This window comes from Mytilus trossulus, chromosome 10 (genome assembly GCF_036588685.1).
Source record: "Mytilus trossulus isolate FHL-02 chromosome 10, PNRI_Mtr1.1.1.hap1, whole genome shotgun sequence".
In the NCBI taxonomy this organism is placed as follows: Eukaryota; Metazoa; Mollusca; class Bivalvia; order Mytilida; family Mytilidae; genus Mytilus; species Mytilus trossulus.
Genome location: NC_086382.1, coordinates 36,469,996 through 36,497,472, shown reverse-complemented (window position 1 = coordinate 36,497,472; position 27,477 = coordinate 36,469,996). Strand labels below are relative to the sequence as shown.

General features: G+C 33.8%; 1 protein-coding gene across 2 annotated transcripts; it reads left to right on the top strand.

The window, feature by feature from the left end:
- Positions 1-26,324, top strand: LOC134687278 (mucin-3A-like). Of its 2 annotated transcripts, XM_063547430.1 has the most exons (3): positions 1-114; positions 10,389-10,591; positions 20,035-26,324. In XM_063547430.1, exon 3 carries the CDS (start codon positions 20,592-20,594, stop codon positions 25,302-25,304), a length of 4,713 nt encoding a protein of 1,570 aa, XP_063403500.1. In that variant the 5' UTR covers positions 1-114; positions 10,389-10,591; positions 20,035-20,591; the 3' UTR covers positions 25,305-26,324. The 2 variants fall into 2 exon arrangements, with proteins under 2 accessions (XP_063403500.1, XP_063403501.1); XM_063547431.1 differs by lacking the exons at positions 1-114; positions 10,389-10,591 and adding an exon at positions 12,747-12,873.
- The last annotated feature ends 1,153 nt before the right edge of the window (positions 26,325-27,477 follow it).

The window sequence follows — 27,477 nt, the reverse complement described above, 5'->3', positions numbered from 1 at the left end:
TGCTGTGTGTGGGAGATAAGATCTATGAGAAACAATTTGAGTCTTGAATATGTTTGTTTTGGAGTTAGACCATGCTGAAGTAAGACTGTGGAATATTGTCCTGTTAGTTTCAGGGTAAGTTAAATATCTACGGACAGTTGCTTTAAGGTCATTGCATAGTATTTGCATTTTAACCGATAACCGTGTTTTAGATGACGAAGCTGAGATCATTGTTGTACGATTGTATTAATAAGATAAAATATTGAGGCTGAATATAGTTTTATAATGCAACTAGTTTCGTGTATATTATGCAATCATACCACAATAACAAGGAATTAATCGACAATTCGATGTTTTATTGTTATTATAAATTACGAACACCATTGCATCAATTAAGTTCGATTAACTTCGAAATCACGATAATTTTCTTCTGCATTATTATTATCATAACTAATCTAAATGACTGGTGTAAATTAAAAATACGGCAGAAATTTGAATATCGTTTTCATGTAAGAAACTCAGAAAATCACACTTGACCATGACAGTTGGAAGTGAGAACGTCCTTTCTAGCACTTCTTGTGACCACTTGGTTACAGCTGTTGTTTTGTAGAATCGAAAAAAAAACCCAAGCTAATAAGTTTAAAAGTTGTTAGAGAAGATGGTAGCCAAAACAGGCAAAAGTCAGCAAAATAACCCTTTTGGTCTTTGTCTTTCTCACAATGAGACAGTTGCAAGATCTTCTGGTTTGACTTGTTCGTTGATGATATATAATTGTTCTTTTAAAACTCTTTAAAATGTATACGTTTTATGTCTATACTAGCAAAATACATGTCTTTATGATAGTTAAAAATCAGACACTCACAAACATTTTATGACGTGGTTGTTTTTGAATTTTGTTTGCTATCACGATGTTATTAAATGTATAATGACACCCTACTTTCATCATACTTGATGAACCATTATGAACTATGGCTAATTTTTTTAAAGACCAACTCCCAACTTATTGATGGCTATCATTTTGCATGACCATAATTGAGACTCAGATACATCAAATCGGGCTTATGGGTAAAGTTTGACTTTATTCATATTTTCTGTAATTTGTAAATTCAAAATAGTTATTAAATATGTATTCAAAAACATTATAAACCCAAAGCGGTTCCTAAAATTAAGGAGTAAACCGATTTGAAAAAAAATTATCGACCTTATTTCCAGGCCCGTAGCCAGAACTTTTTTTCCAAGGAGGGGTTATTTGTACTCACAAACTTGACCTAAACAGTCACAATTCGAACAGAACGTTGACTTTAACAGTGCTTATTTGTTTTCAAAGGGAAAAGGGGGGGGGGGGGGGGGAGGTCGTCCGAACCCCACTGGCTACGGGTATGATTTCCAACCTTCTTTCAAGACACAACTTTATACACTAGCATTAACCAAATGTAAACAGAGTGATACTCTGTATACAGATTGATTGATTGATTATGTGTTGCTAACTTCCAGTGGCAAATATTTCATGCATGTCAAGGGAGATAACAAATTAACATTAATTCCAATAGGTAGATCCTGTAATAGACTGCCACTAGAAAATGTGGGTATATTGAATATAGCAAAAATCTAACAACAGGCCACTCACTGATCTGCCAAAGATTTGTTGCAAGGATTTTAAGCGTACAAAGTTCGTCGCACTCTCCCTACACGAGATATCGGAATTAACGTTCATATAACTGAAAGTGGCTGCGTACTTGTTACAGTACATCACACAAAACCAAGCGGACGCTCCATTTTGGCAAGGATTTTACAAAAAACCAAGAGCGTTGTCGGAAAAAGACCTTGAGCGACCATATTTCTAATTTCCATTCATCCTTCGGGTGATACCTTATAGAAAAGATACGATTTGTAAGGTGGTCGACCAAAGGTACCGCCGCACGGACATTCTGATCACTGAATGCATCCCGCCTACTTGTGGTCATGAAATGAAGATAGCCTATCCTCAAAATTGATGATTATAGTTGTTCTGTAAACACATCAAGGAACCCTTATGATGAATATCTTCATTACTATAAAATGATGATCAGTCTAAGTGTCATTGATATATCGTTGTAGGTTATAAGTAGATCATAACTAAGATATATTGGTAATAGTGTAGGTAAAATTATCAAGAGTAAACTAGAACAAGGATGATTAATACATGTACTATTAAAGCGACATGCATAGAATGATTCAAACAGTAAATATTTTGCTCATTCATAAATGTATTAAAATAAAAAAGGATATCTGTTGGCAATTAAATTGGAAGACTAGTGTCAAGAAATCCAAAAGAGTTGAACGTGCGATTTTAAAAATGTGCCATACCATTCATTTGTGGTTCGTATCTATTTGACGAGTCCAGTCCTTTCAACTGATTTTTATAGATTGTTCTAACATTTTGCTGTTACATACATGTTTAACCACGCCATTTTCTACATGTACCTGTCCCTAGCAAGGAGTTTGCGATTGAGTGGTTTTCTTTTGTTGCTTTATATTATATTTGTAATTCGATTTTTTTTCTCAGTTTGTTCTTTTGTTGTTCTGTTCCACAACCGTCCCAGGTCAGGAGGAGAGTTAGGCGCCCGCTAGCATCTTTTACCCCGCAACATCATGTATGTGCATGTCCCAAACTAAGCTACGAGCCTGCAATTCAGCTGGATGGATACTTCAGCTGTTGTGGCAATCATATCAAATATTTTAATTTAAATTATAATACATTTGTACTGAACTAAATATTTAATGGTCATTTAATTGTTACTGGTGGCAGTTTTAAAAACAGATAGTCTTGCCAATAAAAATATGATATAAATATATAATTATTCCTGTTCAGTCTTTCAGTGAACTTTAAGTATCAAATACGCATAGCACTTTATTTAAATTTTGTATCAGCATACTGTTCTGGCCAATTAAAACCGGTTCAGTTTATTTTCGTATAATTTAGTAGTTTTTAATTAACAGATGCAAGAAAACAATACATATTGAACTGTTTTATAAGTAACTAAACAAAACAGCTATCGAAAATTTCTGAATTTAACTAGAAAATGATGTGAAAAATATCTAAAATCAATTTACTAAATACGACATATTTGAGGTAAAGCATGATAACCGACTATTTTAAGATAGATTGATTGTTGGTATTTTAATGCCACTTTTAAGCGCCACTTTTGGGTTATTTTGTAGCGGCCAGTTTTCATGGACGGAAAGAAGCCCGAGTGCTCGGAGAAAAACAAACGACCTTCGATAGGGAAACTGACAACCCTATAGTTGAATGCACGACAATTTTAGAATGAAAGCCGTTTCTGTGCGCGCTATTATTTTTAGCGGCTAAAGCATTTTAACAGGATCGCTTTTACTTTGCAATTTTAATATATACCAGACTTACATATTTATTTTGTGTTGTTTAAGAGTTCGTCGTGATTCGTTCAAGTAATTCCTTAAAAACTCAATTTGACTTCCATATCTGTTTGACTATATTTGATCTTAAAATAATGGGTTCGTTCAACTTTTGTCAACACTTTGAAATTTAGGTTGAAGACTCCAAATAATGGAAGCACTATGAAGCGTACTGACTATTTTCTTTGTGTTCAAATATTGCATGTATTTATTTTACAGATATTATTCTAAGATTTTATGGAGGGGTTTATACATTGCATAAACCCCCTATATTACAAAAGTGCTTTTGATGTTGATGCTGTTTCTCCAGTATACCATACTATTATAATTGTTATTTTTATCTTTATATTGTTAACATTCATGCTATCCGTTTTGTATTAAAAAAAAATCTATTTCTCTAACTAATTAGTTAATAACTGAAAAAAGATGACCGGAAAAGTATTTTCAAACCGTTTCAGACAGAACCGTCGGTAATTTGCTAATTTCTATTTACAGTACATCTAGTAAATTTTATTTCAAATACAGTATATATTCATAAATACATGCTATATTTTAATGCAAATAAAAAAATTGGTATGGACCCTGGAACAATTTATCACACTTAGTCCATTTCTATGTGTGGCTATATCATTTCGTTCAGGGGCGGATCCAGCCATTGTAAGAAGGGGGCTTCCCAACCCAGGACAAAGAGGGGGGGGAGTTCCAACTATATGTCCCCATTCAAATGCATTGAGCGGCAAAAAAAAGGGGGGGTTCCAACCCCCGTACCCCCTCCGCCCCCTGGATCCGCCACTGTCGTTTATTTTCAAGTATACAGTAGTCACATTCTTGATTATAGAAAATAGTTTCGAGCTTCTTAATTTAAAAATTGGGGCGAGGCATTAAGACATGTAATAACAATTAGACTAAATTATGTAATAACAGATCAAGCTTAATCTTCATATATAGGGTTAATCTATCTGGTTAATTTTCAAGGCAATTTACTTTTATTTGAAACGAATTATAGTTTGATTGTAAGGGATCAAAGTTTTTACTATAAATGTCAGTTGCTGATGATGTAGTAACAAGAAGCGCTGTGATCAAAGATAGTTCTGTCTGGTAGAGTTCACCAGTGTTTCTATATTTTTCTTGGTTTTGCCTTGTCTAATTCGTCATTGACATTATTTTTTTACCAATGATCGTCTATATGATAGTTTATTATACTTATTCATTTATGGCCAACTCCTTATTATTTTTTTTTAATTCTTTGAATACTTGCATGAAAGTTTAAGTTTTACGATATTTAGGAGTCTTTCTTTTATTTGACGATTCGGTAGTTATTACCAAAATATAAGCTTACTGTTCGGTCGTTGAAATGACGAGCACTTGTACTAAAATGAATTATCACAACATCCACTGCAAAAAGATATCTTCATTGCCGTTATGAACACTGTATAATTTACGACATAAGCACGTTTGCATAATCTAACAACTGTTTCAGTTATGATTCAGTTATAAAATACGGGATTTTCTTCTAAGAAAAAGTGTTCATATTTTAACAATCTTTTGTCTGCCACTACCTGACGACTGGAATCAGTTGTACAAGTGGTATACTTATCGACTGTAATTTCAGCTTTGATCAAAATAAAATTGTGAATTTAAGAAGATAGTAATTAAGATACGGAGACGGGATTGCTATATATATCTTACATTTAGTTTTTTTTCTCTCTCGTGATACATTGTTACCACATTGTGGGTATAATTGCATACATTTTTTTGGAAATAGCAACCTTGCTTAATACAATCAAGGAGGTCATATAACCTCCATGATAAAATGAAACAAAGAAGCTGCTAAATAAATTATCTTTCTTCAATAATATGCCATAAGTTTTTAGATTTCAATTGATGCTGAGTTCACACGTAATTTCGTCAATTCTAAATCGAATTACAATGCGTGTCAAATTCGCTTTACTGTCCAAACGACATTAACTTTAAAGTTCGTATTAACAAAAACGTATTTCTAATGCGAATTGGTTGATTCGAATTAGCCGGGGGAAAAAAACAGTGTGTGAACGCGATTAGCGAATCGAATTTTGCATTCGATGCGTTTTCAATTTCAATTAAATGTACGTTTGAACGGAGCATGATTAGACTTCATTCACCAGCCATTCAGTTTTGATATTTGACATAACTTTCTGATGACTTTACATGTATCAGTAGATACAAAACAGAAAGTCTTGAACACCAACATTGACAGACTAGACAAAAAGATAGTAAAACTGGGTTGAGTGAGTCTGTCACCATATAAACAAAACAATGACTTGGCATATATAAGAACTGTCTTTGAAATGTGTACAAAATAGTAAATATTCTGCACCTTTTTGTAATCAATTTGAAGTGATACACTTGGACCTTTTTTTTTTTAAATTATTCAGATATTTTCTACACAGCTACTTTTGCATAGGTACGCTTTCTGTAAAATATGTAGTACTGGAAATTTACTTTTAATGTTACTTTTCAGTACTTAATTTGTACCTTAAGTTTTGGTACAGAAATAATACCAACAATATTCCATATTTGGAAATTATTACGTTAAGAGATTTGAAATAGTACTTAAATTTTAAGTACAAAGACCTAAATATTACAAGAATTTTAAAGTAACAAAATAGTACTGAATATTAAAAGCAGATTTCCAGTACTACATATTTTTGGTACATGAATAGTACCTATGCAAAAGTAGCTGTGTAGCTTAGCACCACTTAGATTCTTTTTATACCCAATTAAATATTAAAAAACTGTATATAAATTGAGAAAAAAAAAAATGAAAAGCGTGTATGCATATTCATAGATTTAAATATAATATACATCCTTTAAAACAGATGCAGTGTCAGTTTATTTGTTTCTCAACAAATATAAAGTTTGTCATCTCAACAAATTATCAACTCTATGCATTTCAACATTTCAAGAAATGTATATTTATATGCATTACAATAAATGTTCAGTTCATATGCAACACAACAAATATAAATTTGCATGCAACTCAAGAAATATAAGTTTATATGCATTTCAGCAAATGTACAGTTTTTGCATCTCAACAAATGTACATTTTACAAATGCATCTTAACAACTGTAACAGTTTAAATGCATCTCAACAAATCTACAGTTTATGTGCATTTCACTAAATGTACAATTTAAATTCATCTAAAAAAATGCAGTTTATATGCATCGCAGCAAATGTACTTCAAGGACGCTGAAGGACGCTTCCGGGTGTGGGAATTTCTCGCTACATTGAAGACCTGTTGCGACCTTCTGCTGTTGTTTTTTTTATTTGGTCGGGTTGTTGTCTTTTTGACACATTCCCCATTTCCATTCTCAATTTTATTCAAGATCACTTTAAATCTGTAGTGTCAGACTATGGTTGCATTGTTTCGTCGATGAATAAGGGTGTCTTAGACGGTGTTCTGAGTTAAGTAAAATGAAAATCAATAATATCCTAATTTTGTGACGGAAACTAGAAGGCCTAAACATAGTTTTGATTCATGGTTTATATTTTGTCTGTAGTATGTGGTGTTGCTTTCTTTTGAGTGAGTTAGTTACATGTTCTTTGCATATATTGTGGTGTTGTTCAAAACTTGAAGTGTTTAAAAAGAAATATAAGATAAAAAATGAGCTTACCATATTTTGAAGGAGTATCAGAAGTTTTTTCCGTTCGATATTGACTCCATGATGATAATAAAGTTATGTTTATATTCTTACGCTTCACTGGTTACACGTGAACTGGTTTACACATTCTATATGTAGCGCATATTGTTATGGTGTTGAAATACAACAAAGGTAAAGGAATCACAGTTAGTCCCCTTGATTTCATGGCGATAGATATTTTCTAAGGAGGCAACATTAGAAAAGATATTATGATAATTGTAATTGAAAAACAATGATATATTGAACAAGTAAATTGTCAATGGAATAAAAAATAAAGCAACTTTATATTTCAAATTAAAATGCAAAATATAAAAAAATAAAATACCTCAAAATATCTACTTAAGATAGACATTAAACGTTTATAAATTTTAATTGGACATATTTAGTAAGCATACCTAATGAAGGTAACTGAAGGTATGCGTACCACTCATTCCCAAACAATGGTAAGACGCACTGGTGCTGTCCCGACAGCCCTGAAGGAGTAGAACATCAGTAATGTCGTTGCCATTTCAATCTCTTTAATAACTTTTACTTGCTGAAAGTAAAGTAATTAGAGTTTTTACCGGGAGTGGCAATAGTGAGAGTGAGAATGTGTGAGAGAGTGAGAATGTGTTAGAGAATGTGTGAGAGTGAAAATGTGTGTGTGAGAGTGATAATATGTGAGAGTGAGAGTGAGAATATGTGAGAGTAAGAATGATATGTGAGAGTAAGAATGATGTGTGTGTGAGAGTAAGAATGATGTGTGAGAGTGAAAATGTGTGAGGAATGTGCAAGAGTGAGTGTGAGAAAGTGTGTCAGAATGTGTATGTGAGAATGTGTGAGAGTGAGAGTGAGAATGTGTGAGAGAGAAAGAATGTGAATGAGAATGTGAATGAGAATATGCGAGAGTGCGACAGTTAGAAAGTGCGAGAGTGAGAGACAGTGACAGAGTGAAAAATTGCGAAGAAAGTGCGAGAGGGAGAATGTGCGAATGTGCGAGACTGTAAGAATGAGCGAGAGTCAGAATTTGCGACAGTGACTGAGCGTGAATGTGTGAGAGTGACAATGTGCGAAAGTGAGAATGTGCGAGAGTGCGGCAATGTAAGAATGTGCAGCGGGATAGGGATAGGGAGAGTGATAGAGTGAGGTAGAGGAACAGTGAGATAGCGAGAGACCATGAGAAGGAGTGGGCTAGTGACTTAGAGTGGATAAGAGGAACAGTCAGGATTTGTGAGTGAGAGGGTGAGAGAGAGAGGAAGAGTGTGAGCGAGAGAGCGTCAGGGTGTGGGAGAGTAAGAGTGTGACATTGGTTGCGTGAATGTGGGAATGGGAGTGAAATAGTGGAGCAAAGTGAGAAAGATATAGAGACAGATAATTGACAGGGCGAATGAGATTGAGCGGGAGTGTGAGAGAGTAATATGTGGATTAGAGAGCGGTTAAGTGAACGTGCGGAGAGGCAAAATCTGAGTGATTGTGTGAGGGAGGGAGAATGAAAGTGATCAGTACACGTGGTGTAAGAGAGAACAATAGAGTGCATAAGTGAACGAAATGTTCGTCAGCAGAACATCTAGTGAAAGTAGAGTTAAGAAATGTGAACGAGTAAGAGAGAGAACAAGACAGTTAAGATATATTTAACCTACATTTACAACTTACTTAATCATGTACATCAACTGGTCCTTGGTAGATATATTTTTAGGCGAATCAGCATCTATCTTACTTTTCAGACATTTGTATTACCACATCTAAATGCATGCATTTGAGGCCCCTATAACATCTTATTATAAGCTTCATAAGTGCACGTTGCTATGACAGGTGCATACAAAGTGTATTTTAATCACAGAATTAGTTAGATGTATCATTTTATATCATAAAAGCCTCCATAATGCAGGTTTACACTTGTTATGTCATGATCCCGTTAACAGAAACCAATTAACGTAAATAATCAAATAAACTTTATAAAAACGAAGTTTGTTTTTTTAACAAAAAATCGCACTTGAAAAACTCATTACATCTGTCACTAGTATCTTCGTCCTTGAAAAATGCACAGGTGATGAAATCAATGCTGTTTGTAATTTGTGATAACGACTTTTAATATTTGAATAGGTAGTTATTAGATTTATAAACTGAAATGAACGCACGTGTAACTTATTCTTATTCAAGCATACATGGATATAAGAAGATATGAGTGCCAATGAGACAATTACCCATCCAAGTTACATTTTGTAAAAGTAAACCATTATAGGTCAAAGTACGGTCTTCAACACGGAGCTTTGACTCACACCAAACAGCAAGCTATTAAATAAAGGCAACAGTAGTATACCGCTGTTCAAAACTCATAAATCCATGGACAAAAAACAAAATCGGGGTCACAAACTATTACAGAGGGAAACGCAGTACATATAAGAGGAGAACAACGACATAACACTTAACTGTAAAACACACAGAAACGGACGAAGCATCAGACAAAATCCCACGAGAATAACAAATATAACATCAAAACCAAATACATGAATTTGGGATAGACAAATACCGTGACACGTCTTATCGTCTTATTAAAGTTTATATATAAGTAGTTTTTTTCTAATATAGTAATATCAAGTCATCTGGGAAATTTTAAGACCACGAATCATATTTACTCAAGAACTGAATGCTTCTTTTTGTAGTTTTATTGAGGTGTATAGTTGGTGACCAAAAAGTATTTTTTTTGGAGCTATACTACAAATATTCACAGGATCAACGCGTTTACAACCTACATTGTCGAGGAAGCACGCGCAGAGTTGAATGCTTCTTTTTGTAAATTCTTTGGGTTGTAAAAGCGTTGACCGAAGTTCATTTTGTATGAAGCGAGGAAACGCTTCATTCTAAAAATGTGCGCACGATCGACGATAATACGACCCTATGAAATTACTAAAAGAACAATTCAATTCAATTAAACTTCATTGGTATATGAAGGTGAATTTTAGTATGACGCACACGCGTTGTTATCCAATAAATAACGGATTTTTCTGAAATGTAATTATTGGAAAATAAAATCTGTGTTTTTAAAAATATCGATTGTTTTTAACCAATCAAAAGTACGGATTCTTATGAAACATTCGTGTATACGACGAGAAAAGCATTCATTCGCAGACTTTCTAAATAAATAAGACTTATTGTTTTATATTGTTCTTCTAACAGAATTCCACAGGCTTGTACATTTAACACAGGCAATCTTATACTTTAACTTCTTTACGGTCAGTGAAATTGATGATAAGACAGTGTGAAATAGTTTTCATGTGCTAAAGATAAATGTTTCAAATCTTTTTATATCTCTTTCAACTTATATAATATTTCAGGTGAATAAACTACCGTGTTCGAAGCAAAGTGTTGTTAAACTGATTACCTTTGCTGATCATACAGACTTGATCATCGCTTACAGCCAGCAACCAAGCTTATATATACATTAGTATTACCAAACTCAGGGATACATAGAAGTCATTAGAAGCATTACGCTTTCAGGATTAGCTTTTAAAGGATAATCAACTTTGGGAATAAGAAGGTATGTACATTTTGTTATTCATCTCAGTTTCTCGAAGTATTTTGCGTCTGCAACAATGCTATTTTCATTTTCATGGAAAATCCTATTACAAATAGAATACTTCTACCGTTGGCCTGCCGTAGACCCATGGACCATCTATGGGAATGTTACTGTAGAAAAAAATGAAAAAAAGCTCTCAAATTATTGTTTCGTTCTTTGTGTGACATTTCAGTTCGAAAATTAAGTAAACTATACCAGTAACACTAAAGAGTTATATAAAGATACACAGGGGTTCGTGTTGAATAGTCTTTAGTTTTCTATGTTGTGTCTTGTGGACTCTTATTTGTCTGTTTGTCTTTTTTTAGCCATGGTGTTGTCAGTTTGTTTTCGATCTATGAGTTTTAACTATCATTCTGGTATATTTCGTCCCTCTTTGTTCTACGATTTTGTTTTAAGTGTGAACAATTAGTTATTCATAGGAAAACAGACAAGCTGTTAATGTTTGTCTTATTTTGGTCTCATTGGCAATTATACCACATCTTTTTTTTCTCTCCATATATATTTAAAGGAATATTACGTATTAAACAAGACTTTAACCCCACTTTGCTTTTAATTACCGTGTTCGAATTAGTGGTTACACTGTTTATAGCTGCGTTGGATAGTTTATTTTTGTTTTTTTTCAACAACATACGATATATAAAGATAACTTGGAAGTTTCATTTCAATTCGTCAGTTTTGTTCTGGGAAAGATTCGATTTGAAAGAAAAATGCACTTAAAGTTTAATATGAACAATGTATCTAGATAATACGATATATATATTGTTATTGGTACATCAAAATATTTAAAAAAATAAAAAATAAAAGAGTTGTTCAACTTTACAACAAAAGCAAGTATTCAATAGTTGATTTAATTTTTCATGAAGGGGAAAAGATGCTTTATCCTTTCTTGTTATAAACTGATATTAATAGTACACAATCATAGAAAAAGATAAAGTCATGTATTTTCAACAATATTTCTGTTATTTTTCTACATAATTGTGTCAAAATCTGTTATGCAGGCTGACAGAAGCATTCCGTTACCATTGCTTTTTATGTCGCAATAAAAGCAATGCTGAAGGGTGCCAAACCAGTTTGAAACTACTAATTAACTACCACTTATTTATAAATAGCAATTTGTTCTGACAACTTACAATGGTTCATTGCAACAAATACACTATCTGTTTAATATAACCCGCAGATCCTGGTAATGTTTCGAAACTAATAGACAGTAGTAAATACCCAATGGGACAAGTATTTAGAGTGCAATGTAAGGATATTTACTCTGGTGAACGCAAGAAATAGTATAATTGCTTATCTTGTAGCAGCTTTTTTTATTTGATAGTTAAGCATACTCCATTGGTCAGTTAATTGAGTAACTTTAGGTTAATCGGCGGAAATAGAGCTTTAGAAAAGTTTGTTATTCGGCTTCTATAGAGTCACGGGGGAAACCATTTTTGTGGTTGGAATAATCAGTTCAGAAAAAAGAAACTAATACAGGAATATCCGTATTTTTTTAAGAAAAAAAAGAAACATTATGTCACAGTATTTTCATGAAAAACATTTGAAATGGAATTTGCACTGTTTGTTTCTATGCCAAACCTACGGTTTCTTGTTTACGATATGTAATTTCAGAAAATGTTTAGAGACATGAAACTAACGACAAAAAGTAGGATATCAACAATAGACCCAAAAGTGTTTTTTTTACAGAGCTGTTAAGTTATTCCGAATAAAAAAAAGGAAAACATTTATAAATAATTATATACATGAGACTATAAAATTCACCATCAAAGCATAAACAAAAACATATATCCTTGAAGTCTATAGAAAATTAAATCCAAATTAAAAAAAATATATCTTAATCAGTTGTCTCATTGGCACTCATACCACATCTTCATATGTTTGTTAATTAATTCATTTTGTAGAAGTTAGGTCATTTTGTCTATGATACCGTCATATATTCTAAGGTCATAACCGCCCTAGCCCATCCAAGATAGCACTATCAGAAACAAACACGGAAGAGCACATATTATTTGTGACAAAATGCCAGTTTTAATCATTTCAGCATGTGCACCCACGTGTAATATAGAATTGACTGTGAAGTTAATCATTTATCGACAACCATCCACTTCAACCATTTGTTTATAATCAGATGATGCTTTGGCAATAGGTTGCTTTAGATTTAGTTTTTTGCTGAATACATCACAGATTAAAAACAAAATCAAAACATACAAAACAATTTTTCGGATTATATAATTTCAATAATTGTAAGTATCATAATTTAATTTACTATATATACTTTAATTTATTTTTAATTCAGCTATTACAAACAATTTGTGTTCTACAAATACATGTTTGTCAAATAATTGCTTAGACTTAAAAAACTCGTTATAACCTTGAAACTTGTTTGATAAGTTTAAGTGTTTTTCAAAGCAACATTCATTGCAATATTGCTTTGCTACTAAAATGAATTTACCCGACTTCGATTTAAATCTAATAGATATTTTAAAACAGAGTGTGCGTGTTGAACTAATTCAAAAAGTTTTTGGTATGATATCTATGTTGATTTTTTTCGTGGCTTGATTTTGCTAATGTTCCCGCGGCATCGCCTTTTTTGGGGTCGGGGCTATGACAAGTATTATATTAGTTATTCCCGTTACATTATCAATAGTCCCGCTATTTTTAAAACCTAAAACTCGTATCAACAGGGGAAATGTAAGTTTATCATTTTCGAATAAACAATAAACACCGAAAGATGTTATCGGATAGGAACGCGGCAAGTACCAAATCCAAAACATCAAACGTTTATCATCACAGCCCAAAAAGATAAACAATGTCACCAACAACTTTAGCTTACAAGATATTTTTTTAACTGCAAAATTTAGGGCTGTTTATCTTTTTTTAATATTTGTTATATCGTATATATTTGTTTCAATAAATCTTTCGATGCTACTCTTTATATATAAATCATACTCGGGTTTCATGAGATCTGTGATAGACAACAACACAACACTACAATAGACACTCGCAAAAAAACTCTGTAGCATCAAGCCTGTAAAATCTTAAATATTAAGTCCACGCGTTTGCATGGTTATAATTTAATTATATACTGAAGCAACCTTTAATCATATATATACTTATTCTCTCCATGTGGAAAAAATTAAAACAAATCAAGCTTTGTCAATCAACACGTCATAGTATAAGCCAAAGCATTAATTTACTGTTCTACAGAGTAGTTTTGTGTTATTGAATCTTTCGATAATTTACTCTCATTTCTGTAATATCAATCATTTTAAGCACCTGTTAATTACATTTAGGTAGCATCAGCAGTTCATTATGGCGGATAGGAGACTTCGCCATATGTTTATATGAATGTCAAAAAGTCGGAGCATAGTCAGTGGTTGACGTTGTTTCTAAAACTTTAAGGTTCATGAAGGGGTTTTGGTTTTAGTCACTGTTGAACACTTGTTTTAACTCAGAACTGTTGTAGAGAGTCTGACATGATATGGTTTAGACACTACATTGGGCTCAAAGAGTTTATGATCCTAGCAAATGATAGCTAGCGCAGATGTTAAGATACTTGTTTACTATTGAATAATGTTGAACTTTCAATGTCTATTTTTTTTCCTTCCATGGGTTTGGTGGGATGCTGTATAATAAACTCCATTTCTCCTTTTATTCTTATTAAATCGACGCTGGCATGGTTTCCAATATGTTCTATCAAATGCTATCCAATTCGATGCGAGTATTCGAATATCTAGAGGCCAATACAAAACATTGAAGAGAATTTGAAATTAAAAAGGACTAAAAGTATAATCAAACCAGAGCTATGCATGAGAAAGACAATATACCAAATGCACTACGCGGTTCGTATCAATAATTAAGTAATTAGTAATTGTCTCAGATCGAATGCAATCACTGATTATAAATTCTCAGGTACGAATATTTTTATAAAAAATATGATATGTATCAGTTGTATTCATATTTCATAAATGATGCGGTCATAAGCTCAAAGTGACGTTACGTCATTTGGTGAGTGTTCGACGTATTCACAGGTGTCTTTATGTTTATTATATATTTTTTTAATAATGATCTATAATGAGTAATGAAAAATAAATATAGAAATCAGAATGATACTCTATACGTGCATTGTTTGGTTTTACGTTGAAATAGACGTGTTTGTTTCATGACGAAATTTTAATTATTGTAGGCGGTTAACCAATTAAAAAATATTGCATGGCATAAATATAGTTTTCTTTTAAATTTAGCATTTTAGAATTATTTTTAGAAACAAACGATAAGTAACTATGACAATAAATTAATTATTGTTGAATTGAAGTACATTGCTTGTATATTAACTGTTTTGTTCCATAAATAAAACAGACGTCTAAGGTGGATAGTTGTCTCATTGGCAATCATACCACATCTCCTTTGTTTTGTGTTCAGAAAAGTACATCTGATTCAAGAGTTATCAATCTAATTCTAAATTAAAGTTTCATTTTGTTATTTCTTTTTAATTTCGACTTATATAGTTTAAAATTTTTAAAAGTAAAACAAAAAACCTTTTCAAGGATATTTTGAATTTATTTACAATTTTCCAGGTCTCTGGTTGACTTAGAAGATCTTGAACCTCCTACATGATGTAATTGTAGTCCATCGTCTATCTTGCTTCCGTAAATTCACATAAAAATTGTATCCACTGTATATTTACATTCCCACACCTTGTCTCATTGATAAATTGATATAAATCTATTTTAGAATAACTTTCAATAACAATATGTAGGTTTGGCTTCTATCTCATTGGTGTTTATTTCTCAACTCTTTTTATCATTATAACCATGTTATGTGACTTTTGGCAGCATTTATATTAAATAAGTCTGAAGCGTCCACCCATTTGGCGAATACTATCTATAATCCTAGACAATTGTTGGCATTGCATTCATGGTTATAGAACCACAGCCAAATACTAATATACTAATTAGTTAATATAAAATTTTCATTAAAAGTTACTTTAAATCTATGGTTTACCAAATTTCCGTTCGAGTGGTTAATTTAACTAAATGCAAAGCAAGTGGTTTTCACAAAACGCTGTAATAAGATTTAACATCTTAATCCGACCTGACATGACTGCGTATTTCTATATTCAGCCAAAATAGTCGTCCTCTACAAGAGAGTCGCACATTTTAAGAGGGACAAACTAGTATTTATATATAATCTAAAGGGTACATTAAGGATTCGTTTAAAGTTGGATAGCAAGTCCATCTGGCATATTTACTGTCTCTGGCAAATTGGTGACCAAGATTTCGATATTGGTTTATTAAAATGCGGGATTTTCACCTTCTTTTGAAGACCCAACGGGGCCTTCGGCTGTTTTCTTTTCTTTGGTCGGGTGTTGTCCCTTTGACACAATCCCCATAATTTATATATTTATATTCTCTTTTTTTTCTCTGTGCTATAATGTGAAACGGGCGGGTTTTTTTTTGGGGGGAGGAGGGTATGACACTGGGTTTCATCATGTATATAGTCAATGCAATGTACCCAATGTTGTCCTTATTGTATGCTTTGTTTTTCAAAATGTGTTTGTAAAAATGGTTTAAGAATTAGTGGTCCCACTCATCGGAGGGTTTGGCGCCCTCTATTATATTTAACCCTGCCTCTTCTATGTGTGTCTGTTCCGATTCAGGAGCCTGTTTATGAGTAGTTGTCGTTTGATGTTGTTTATCACATTTGTTCTTTGTTTGTCATATGGGATTTTTTGTTGTTGGACCTCTGTTCCAAGATAGAGTAGGGTTTGGCGCCCGCAAACACGTGTTACTCTGCAACATTCTGTAATGTATATGTCCGTCAGACGTCAGGAGCCTGTTTAATAATCGGTGCTGGTTGTGTGTTGCTGTACATGTACAACAAATGTGTTTTGTACTTGATACAGGTCATTAATATTCTTTTGAATTGATAAACAGTTGTTATATTAGGGCTTTTCATTGCTTGCAATACAGTATGGATTTTGCTCATGGTCGAAGGCCGCATGATGACCAATAGTTGCTTATTTCTATGTCGTGTGTTCTCTGACGGAGAATTCTAATTGTCAATCATACCACATCTTCTTATTATTTTAATTCATGCAGTTGGTATAGAATGATGCTGATGTGTTATGAATAGAATATAGCGATTGCAATTTCATGATAACCTGTTGCATGTACTCCTGGTGTTGGGGTTTTGTTAGTGATTTATAATATGGGGATGTATGCCCCTCCGTTCAACTAACCAGCGTTGCTGAATTATTGATATACTCGGAAGCAAAAGCTTAAGTTTCCGCCTTACTCAAGTGACACCACCACTTGTAATATAAGGCTAAAACGTTTTAAGTAATAATACTATCCCCGACCGTGCGAGTGCTGTATATATAGCCAGTCAAGGTCGTTTAAAACTTCCATCATCATCCTTATACTATCCCCTTTATTATGATTTGAACAGCAAAACATATAAAATCTGTAATATAAGTTGTCAGTCTATCATTATTATGTACTATACAATTATATCTGGCAAATCAATTACTTTAAGAACATGCTAATCAATTTGAAAGTGATTCCCTATCTGTAATTACGCTGTTTAATGTAATAAAACAATGACAGTTAAACGAGGAAATAATGATCAGCTGATTATGTTGTGCTTATTGCCATAGCAACAACAACCTGCAATTTGAAGAACTGAACCCTATCGAGTGTTGTCTTTTGTGTTAAATTAAGCTTTTCGTGCTATCCACTCTACATCAAGAATTTGTCGATGAAGCAATTTTTTTTCATTGATCGGGAAGTTTTGAAAAATATAAGCCAAAGTCATGTCAAGTTTTGGATAAGTTAACTCGCCCTAATCTTGTAAATTCTCGTGTAATGAAGCCCTCACGCGGAGAGAGATGTTTTAAATTATCTTGTTCACTCCCACGCTTGAATAATAAAACTTCTCTGAATAGTTATACACGTTAGTTTTTATCAACAAAAACATTGACAAGAAGCAGTATTTGCGAAAAGTCCGATTGTGCTACTTCCGTTTATGAACATGCAATACATTATTTTACATTTCTCTCAAAATTAACTGCATGTCAGCCGGTAATTTGCGTTAGTTGTTTATTCGTTTATGTATATGTAAAGTATTGGTTTTGTAGCACTAAAATGCATGTTTAAAATAGTCAAATTTTACTACGTGTAACTTCATGGTTTCAATTATTAATAAAGTATTCAAATCCGTTGAACGGGCACGGATTAAGTAACACTGCAGTTTCAGATGCATGTAAAAATTTTCTTAAGATTGTACATTGACGAAGTCATTTCGTTTAGTAATTCTATTTCAAAGATGTTGTACCCGGTGTTTCACACCTGTTTCAATGTCGTTTTGAAATAACTAAATTAATGTTTGAAAAAACACACCAAAGATAAGATAGTCGCAGGGAGACAGATATTATCTGCTGATTTCATCAACTGATTGTTTAAAGTACTTACTTTATCAGTAGTCTACGTAAATCTTTTAACATCATATTACAGTACTTGACATCAAAGTATAATAGCTATACATATTATATTTATGCTACAGTAACTGATTAAAATAATCACTTGAGCAAAAACCTACCCTAGCGTGATATTATTTTTTTAATAATGAATTAAAGCATAGACAGAAAATTATGATAAATAAAAAAAAACCAAGACTGAAGTAAATCAGGATATAATATTTTTTATCACGTTTTTAAAGTACAATATTCACATATGAGTGCAATACCCCTATCTAATTTACACCAAGATATTAATTTCAATGCAGAATAGAATTTACTATAATTTAGGATTTCGGCGATTTGACCATATGTTATTGAAAAGCATGATAAATGCAGGAGATTCAATTTTATTAACACAACTCTGTGCAAATATCTTTATAGTAGTGTTAGTTCGAAGTTAACGAATTCTACCATTTTTTTTGCTATTAGGGAGCTACACTTTGATTTAAAAGGAAAGGGGGTGTCCTGCATTTGTTTTTAAATGGTTATCTCTGTCTTGAATTTTATTTTTCACTCTATTCGGTCCTGACTTCTTTTATTAGTTTATCCTGACTTTTTTTTACATAATTTTTTTCCAAGTTGCCCATCACCCCCCCCCCCCCCTCCCTACAACTCCTGTCCAGGCCTTGCTTTTGAAAATTCATACAAGTCCCTCCTCTCCCCATTAAAAATCAAATGGTCGCTCTCTAATGTACCCATGCACCCTTTCCGTTGGCATTTTATATAAACACAAGAAAGATTTCAATATCCCATTACGAGTTATCATGCTTTACATTTTCAGACACTTATTGAAATATTTCGAGTACGACTGCAAGAACAAACATAAACATATCCTGAAATGTTATGACTGTATCAATTCAGTCCCGTATCTATATTTTACATGTATATATATTTTTACGTCTGAGTCGGGTTATGTGTTTTGTTGAACTGTCTTATAATTGGGACATTTTCTAAGTTATATATTTACAAATCGTTTTAAGATTGGGCCATGGTTGTGATACTTTCTGTAAAGTCATGTAACCGGTTTTTAATGTTCTTAATTGAGCAGGTCCAAACGTTCGGTTGTATCTATTCGTGAATTGCAAGAACCATTTTCATATTTTAGAACATTGCAAATTCCAAAAGAGAGTTATGATAAGCGTTATGATTATCCAAACAAGGAAGACTACATGCAATTTTATTTGAATAATGAGTAAAAGGATATGTGGGTAAACGTCAATAAGACAGCACTACATCAACAAATATTATTAAAATATATCTGGAGGGGAGCACACTGTCCTCCAACTATGAACAGGTGTTTATACTAACAAAAACCAAGCTCAATATCGATTCAAGTCTATACAGATGTAAAATTTCTTCGTGTTGCTCCTGGTTTCTATGTTGTCTTGTGTACTGTTGTTTGTCTTTTTGTCTATTATACATTTTAGCCATGGCGTTTTAAGTTTATTTTCGACTTATTCATTTGAATATGTATATAGCATCATTTGCCCCTCTTTTTCTAGACCTGGAACGATTTAGGGCTACGTATATTGTTAAATTATTTAAAGATATTTAAAAAACGTTCACCCAATGCAAAATTTTTCAAACCGCAAATTGTATAATTTTGGAAAGTCATATAAAACGTATCCAATTAAAAAAAAACACTTTTCAAATCGGCTTTTATAAACCATAATAACTGCAAACCAGATTTACATAAGGAAAACTAATTATTCTAACAATTTCTTCTTTTCAATATTGTACTAGAAATACGAGAATCGAACAATGACCGTGTAACTCCTAGATAGCAGATGATACTGGAAATAAAAAAAAATCTATCTTATTCTCAGACTAGTATTCTCTTATTTCTATAAATATGTTATCAATTTTTTATTTTGTCTGATTTCAGATTTATTATCTTGGAAGAAGCTATAGATTCATACAGATTTCCGCTCATCGCACGCCAAATTTATATACCAAGGATCATTTCAAAATAAATTAAAGAGATAAGATTTCTTCTGAACATTGAACATACGGGCGATAGAAATCACGAAAAACATAAGGAAGGCGACTTATCAAACAGCGAACTTCAATCAGAGCAAATGAAGAGTCATAAGTCATGTAGATTTCTACGTTTATTCTTTATATAATCAGGAATCAAAATAAAGAACAAGAATACCTGCTGTCACTATGACGTCAAAATGAATAATCATGCACCACTTGGATTATATTGGGGATTTTGGATAATCTTCTGAATTTGATAGTGCTAGTCCAAGTATTCATTAACAGCAGCAATTCGTTGTTACAGATTATATACAGACTTGTTTTAAAACATACGTTTTCAATCCGTTAATTTGTATTGTAGTATTGGCAACATTCGCTGCTATTAACATATAACAGTTTTGATAACAAAAAGTGTGTTAAAACATACATTTTCATATCGTACAGCTTACAAGTGATATAACCATGGCGAAAAATCATAAGCTTATGAAAGAAATATCTGACCAATTTCTATCCTGCAAAATTTGTTTGGAACCATTTAAAAATCCTAAAACTTTGTCATGTCTTCATACATTTTGCTTCGACTGCCTACAGCAACATTTAGATGCAGAAAGTTCCCGGTCTCGTTTTGCTATTTATAATCGTAACATAACATGTCCTCTTTGTAGAAAAAAGACGGAGCTACCGTCCGGAAGTATACGACGTCTCCCGGATAACTTCCTTCTTTCAAATCTTACAGAAATAATAGATCGGCGACGACCGTCGACAGTGCCACCATGCGAAATTTGTCCTTCCGGTGTTAGAGGTAATAACGCATCATCAAAATGTCTTGACTGTTCAAAACTGTTATGTAAAAGTTGTGTAAAACTTCATTCAACTACTAAGGTCACTCAAGATCATACTATAATTGACATTGAAGGTCAAAAAGATATTGAATGTAAAGAACATCCAGAGGAAATAGTCCGATTTTATTGTGACCCTTGCGACACGTGTATCTGTGTCGTCTGCACATTTCAAGAGCACAGAGACCACGAAATTTGTTCTTTTACAGATGGATATTCACGATATAAAAATTCCATGGAAACTTTGCTAGACAAATGTAAAAAACGTCTGGATGATGTTTCAGAACGAATTGGGATGATAGATAAATGTGAAAAGACAATAAAAGAAACGCGTGAGAATATACGAGACTTAGCAATTAGTTACATACAGCAAGTTAGACAAACAGAAAAAGAATTGTTGAAAAAAGTTGAATCATTCTTCAGTGAAGATACAGTTAATTTCGTAAACAATAGGGAATGGCTACAGGAAAATGCAGACGGACTACAAAGTGCATGTAACCTGGCGGAAATTGTAATGTCTGACAGAGGTGTCGAAATGCTTCTTCTTAAGAAAGAAATGGAGGAGAAGTTGACCTCATTGTTGGATCCAGGATTACCTGTCGTGCCTCCAGACTTTCAGCCACAAATGATCAGATTTGTTCCAGGTTCTGTTTCATTTGGAACACTGAATGTCAATAATAATAATTCTGAAGAAAACTTGTCTGATTCTATCTGTCGAACGGCGGAACTCGTCACATCAGAAACGCAAACTGACCAATTAGAGAATATTGTGAAACAAACTCAAATGGAAACATCAGAAACACAAACGGACCAATTAGAGAATGTTGTGAAACAAAATCAAAAGGAATCTAAACATTTTTCAACCCAAACAACATTTGAAAAACATACACAGAAAGAATTTAACACAGAACTTCTTACGTTCCGTGATAAACTTACAAGACCAAAACCTCAACTTTCTAATGGATATCAAGAACAAAAGATAAATAAGGTTAAAATGGTCGATAGTGCTTTACAAGTTGTAACCGATGCAGGATCTCCAAGTTCTGGAATATGTATCAGTTGCTGTGAAGAACTAAAAGACAAACCAACTCCCGTTGAGTTTGGGGAAGCGCCAAAAATTCAAGAAATTATTCTTATGAACAGCTTAGACAAAAGTGGCAAAGAATGGAGGCGAATGCGTAGAAGTATGATCAGAAGCCGACGGGTTCAAACTGACATATCGTTGTCAAATGAAAATGTTGCCATAAGTCATGGATTTACGACCAATGTTGCTCCCGTTTCGCGAAGCTTCTCCTGTGATGATGTTATTGACGAAAAAATAGTCAGGTCAATTGGCCTTGACCCGATTATCATTGAAACGCCCAAAACTACTGTCACAGAACCACCTCGTAAGCGCATGCGTCATAAGACTACAATGACCACTTGTGAAATGAAGCCAGTTGTTCCAACTAGTGAAAAAAGTACATTGACAGCTCCGCCATCTGTAGGAACTTTTTCTTCTCAAACTGTGATTGAGACTTTATCAATTCTTACACAAACACCGATAGTACACAAATCAAACAAAAGAGCAGGAACCGACTTTACTGGACAAATTGATAAATCGACAACAACACCACAAATAACACTCATGGACAATGAGACCACCATGCCAGTTGTTACCCAGAATACAACAGGAACGTGGACTGAGGTTTTACAGACTTCAGAACGTGCAGTCTGTACTGAAGGCTGTGAAACCAATGAAATTGGAACTGACATGAGTCATCCAATAAACTGTGACCAAGGCGTACAGATTGTACCGGATCAATGTGATAAAAATGTCAATACAGGACCAGTCGATGTAAGAAACCAGAAATCTCAAACTGAGGCTATGGAAGATGCATCAGAAAATCGAAAAAGTTGGCATGGAGGTGGCGGTTTCTTTTCTAAATTATTTAAAGGGAAAGGGTCGGGATCAAATACAAGTCTTTCGTCTACCTCATCTATACAAGTAAGCATGGTCGACTCTTCCACAGAGACTAATGAACTAGTTCTCTTTGATAAAGAAACTGGTACTCAAAGCCCTGTTTTAATGGACCAATGGACCGAAACTCCAAAACCGGTTATGATAAACACAGGTATATCTCCTCCAAGACCTTTGTATGTAGATTCATGTGTAGAAACAAATCACATTACATCTATGGACCAAGCAACATATACAGAAGTTGTGCACCATAAAGATGTCGGGGTTGACACTGTCGTTGTTGTACATGACAACGAAACATTGACCGATAAGATAAGATGTCAAGATGCACAAACAACAGTTGACATTAATTTCGAAACCAATGAAACGAATACAGAAAGCAAAATATTGATGGACGCATCTGTTTCGACTGTGGACGACTGGGTTCGGCTTTGTAAACCAGATTCGTACGATGTTTGGACGGCGACACCGTCACCTGATATACTTAACACAGGGACCAATACAAGTTATGTTTCGACGGCGGAAAATGCGACAAGTATAAGTCCACACGAATTAGTCAATAGCGTTGAACGTTCAACCACACCTATCAACGTTGATAAACGAGACTTTGGAACAATGGCCCTGTCATTTGGTCATTCGTCATCTTCTGTTTCGGATGAAATGACACAAACATTTACAGTTGCTCTCTATGATAAATCTGTATCTACTTCCAAGGAATATATACCGGACCATGAAAGAAAAATCGAGAGCTGTGAAATGTCGACGTCTACTGAATCCTTACCATATATTGGACTTTTGAGTGAACTAGAAGGAGACGAATTATTTTTGATACCAGAATCAGCATTTGGGAAGAGATCATCGATAAATTCATTATTTGAAAACAAGGTCGAAATGGTGGATGATTGTACATCGATGGAGGATCTCTTTCAGGAGGAAACATCAACACAAACATTGGTATCTTCTGGTACAGTAGACCATAGTCTATTTTCGGATGATGAAAAATTCAAAATGACCAGGGAAGAAAAGGGAGATAACTTAGTCGATGTTGGTGTAAACACCTTACCAAAACTTACCTTTGAAAAGGAAACGTCAACGCCTCTCCGCCATTTGTTTTCCAAAGGTACAATGACATTTTATATATCCAAAACGGATAAATCAACAAGTACTTTTAGCAGTACTCGTCAGATTGCGGAGTCCGTATTTAACCAAAGACCAACGCTGGACAAGGCTAACAAAGAGACAATGACGATGTATCAAGATCTGAAAGATGCATCAACAGCGACAGAAAGCATTATAACCGGCGGCAAAATGGCGGAATGTATATCTAAATTAAAGAATGTTTCAGACCGTCTTCAAAGTCCTACAAATAAAACAGCTCCAGATGCTCCGTGGACGAGAAATTCAACCGATAATATTGTTGACTCAAAAAACAACGAAGACATTCGGAAAAAGCAAGTAATTGACCTGGCTAAAGATACTTCAACTAAATCTAAATTAAAAGGAAAGGAAAAGCAATCAAATAGAAAAACACAACCTATTACATCATTGAAAGGAAAATTAGCTCCCCCTGAAACAAGCCCAGAAGACTTAAAGTCAAAAAGTCTACCACGACATGCATCAACAACAGTAAAAATGGGGAGTCAAAGTAATGCTTCAACTCGTAAAACCATGCCAAGGTTTAATTCAGCACCTGGAAGAATTGCCACCGTTCCTAACCAACAAGCCACAAAGAAAAATACAAACACACAACAGCATTTAACGCCGAGTAGTAAACTTCCTGTGAAGGATAGTCAGGATCGTCCAAAAACACCAGTTGGGACACGTAAAGGGAAATCATCTTTGCCAGCAATAACCGAATCCCGAGCATCATCGGCTAGTTCCGATGCAGATTCGTATGTTTCCGCTGTTTCCGATCAGTCGTCTGATGTACTTGACTTGTCCTCATTACGAATTCCTAGTCCTCCTACGGTTTCAAATCGAGCATCTTCAAAATCTCCCGTTCCAAGGCGAAAAACCAAAACATCTGAAGACAAAAAAGCGCAAAGCAATGTTGGGTTTATGCAAAAACTGTTTTCAAAGAAGAAAAAGCCAGAAGAAGAAAAGACCCCTGCCTCGCCTAAGAGACAACATAAAAAGTTTACTCTGCCGCCGCCGCAGCCACCCGAACCTGTTAAGCCTCCCAAACCACAAAAAACGAAGGCGTTCGTTTATATGCGACAGCGAATTTTCTCAATAGAACATGACAACGAAAAACCTGCGAGAAGAGGATCAAAAGAGGGTCCATCTGATGGGAGACCTGCTTCATCAGATAGTTCTTCGTCACAAGTAAGCGCCACCATGGACGACCGACCACCATCAACGTACGACAACCTATGATTTATTTCAATACCGCTGTTGGTACTCTGGTTTTCGATACTTTCATAAACAAGTTACCAGTTAGCATTCACGGGTCTCTTAAGATATATCAGTAAATGAACTATGCAGCCAAAGTAAATATAATTGATTGCTTGGTTATGAACAGTTTACGTTTTACCGGGAATATCATTATATGATACGCGAATGATTACTTTTCCATTTCTCGGACACAAACCGTTTGCAAATTGTTGGTTAAAAAAAATGAGGATGAAAATGTGAGGAAGTTTCCAAAATTGGACAATCCAAAATTATTTTAAAATATCTAGATCACATAACATACATGTAGTTTCTGAACTTAAAAAAAATATAAGCACATGTAGATAAATTATAATAATATACATTACCATGACTTTGTAAATGGTCGGTTTCATTGTAGTTTCTTTTTATTAGCTTGCTTTTGCTTCAATTGCAACTTTTATAAATAACTTGTTTGAGAACAATAACCGCTGCTTCATGCTTAAAACATAATAGCACACACTTGATAATTAGCAGAGGGAATTTATTAATCAAGTGATAATAAGAAACTACCTTGAAACAGGTCATATTTAAAGTAACTGTGATAACATTGACTCATCAAATTTATATCATTCATAATGTGTCATAAAACGGATTGTTTCTATTCTCGTGTAGATGAACATGCACTTGAGGGGTTTGATACAGGAGAAAATGCACTTAAGGGGTTTGGTACAGGGGATTCGTGAATTAGTCAATGTCTATCACTCATTTTACGTTTAGCATTGTTTTTATTGATTGGAATTGAAACAAAATATCAAGTAGAATATTATTAAAACACTTCTAGACAATCACACAGGAGTTACACATAGAAGTTATCTTATCTTTCTAGCATCAAATCGTGCTATTTTTACAGTACTGCAAAAATCACTATTTTTGAAAGGTTTATTGTATCACTTTATGTTATAGTTATTAATTTTTCATTTTTACGCATTCTATTTTATAAATAAACATAAACATGCTAAAACATTTCATATAGTAAAAAATCAATTATAAAAAATAGATATTAAATACAAAGAGATAGTATGTAATTCGAATTGTTTTATTTTATTGTCTTGCATTAACAATTATCCCTATAACATTATGGATGTCGTGATGAATGTTATGTTATGTTAATTTCAAAATAGGCGATATATTTTTACCAGAGATCAAATGGAGTAGAAGTTATGAAAACTGCTCTAGAAGCCCAATGCCTGAATGGCTTTCAATAATGAGCAAAACAAATATCAAATAGCGCGCTATGCGCCGACATGAAAACTGTTAAGTTGTACCATCATGTCTGCCGGGCAGTCACAATATTCTGAATATAGATTATGCAAGATGAGCATTTTTCATCATTGTCTATAGCTTATAACGAGTTTTGAGACAAAATACTTCGCATTAAGTCGCTTATAATTGCCTACTATTAAGAAGCATTTAACGGCTATAGACACTAGACTATAGATGTGGTACAATGAATGATTGACAATGAGATAACTCTCCATCCAGATCACAATTCGTAAAAGTAAACCATTATAGGTCAAAGTAAAGTCTTCCACACGGAGCCTTGGCTCACAACAAACAGCAAGCTATAAGGGAGCTACCATTTGATTTATATGGGGGGGGGGGGATGAAAAATTGTGTCCTGCCTTTTTTTTTTATTTGTAATCTCTGTCCTGCCTTTTTATTTTTCAGTCTATTCGGTTCTGCCTTTTTTTTTCTAAGCTTATCCTGACTTTTTTACAACAATTGTCATCCTGCCTTTTTTTTTGCCAAGTTACTCATCCTGCTTTTTTTTTTACTAAAAATCCTGTCCTGCCTTTTTTTTCAAATTTCATCCTAGCCCCCCCCCCCCCAATCCCCCCCCCATAAAAATCAAATGGTAGCTCCCTAAAGGTCCCCACAAATGACTAGTGTAAAACCATTCAGACAAGAATACCAACGGTATAATCTATAAAAAAACAACACAAGAAACATTTATGAACCATACCAACAAACGACAACCACTGAACACCAGGTTTTGACTTAGGACAGGTGTTTTAATAGGTACCAACCTTCACCCTTACTGAAAAAATAGTGTAACATCAAAACATAGAAAGATACAGTCACTATGAAAATTAATTGAAATGTTTCAACGCAATCA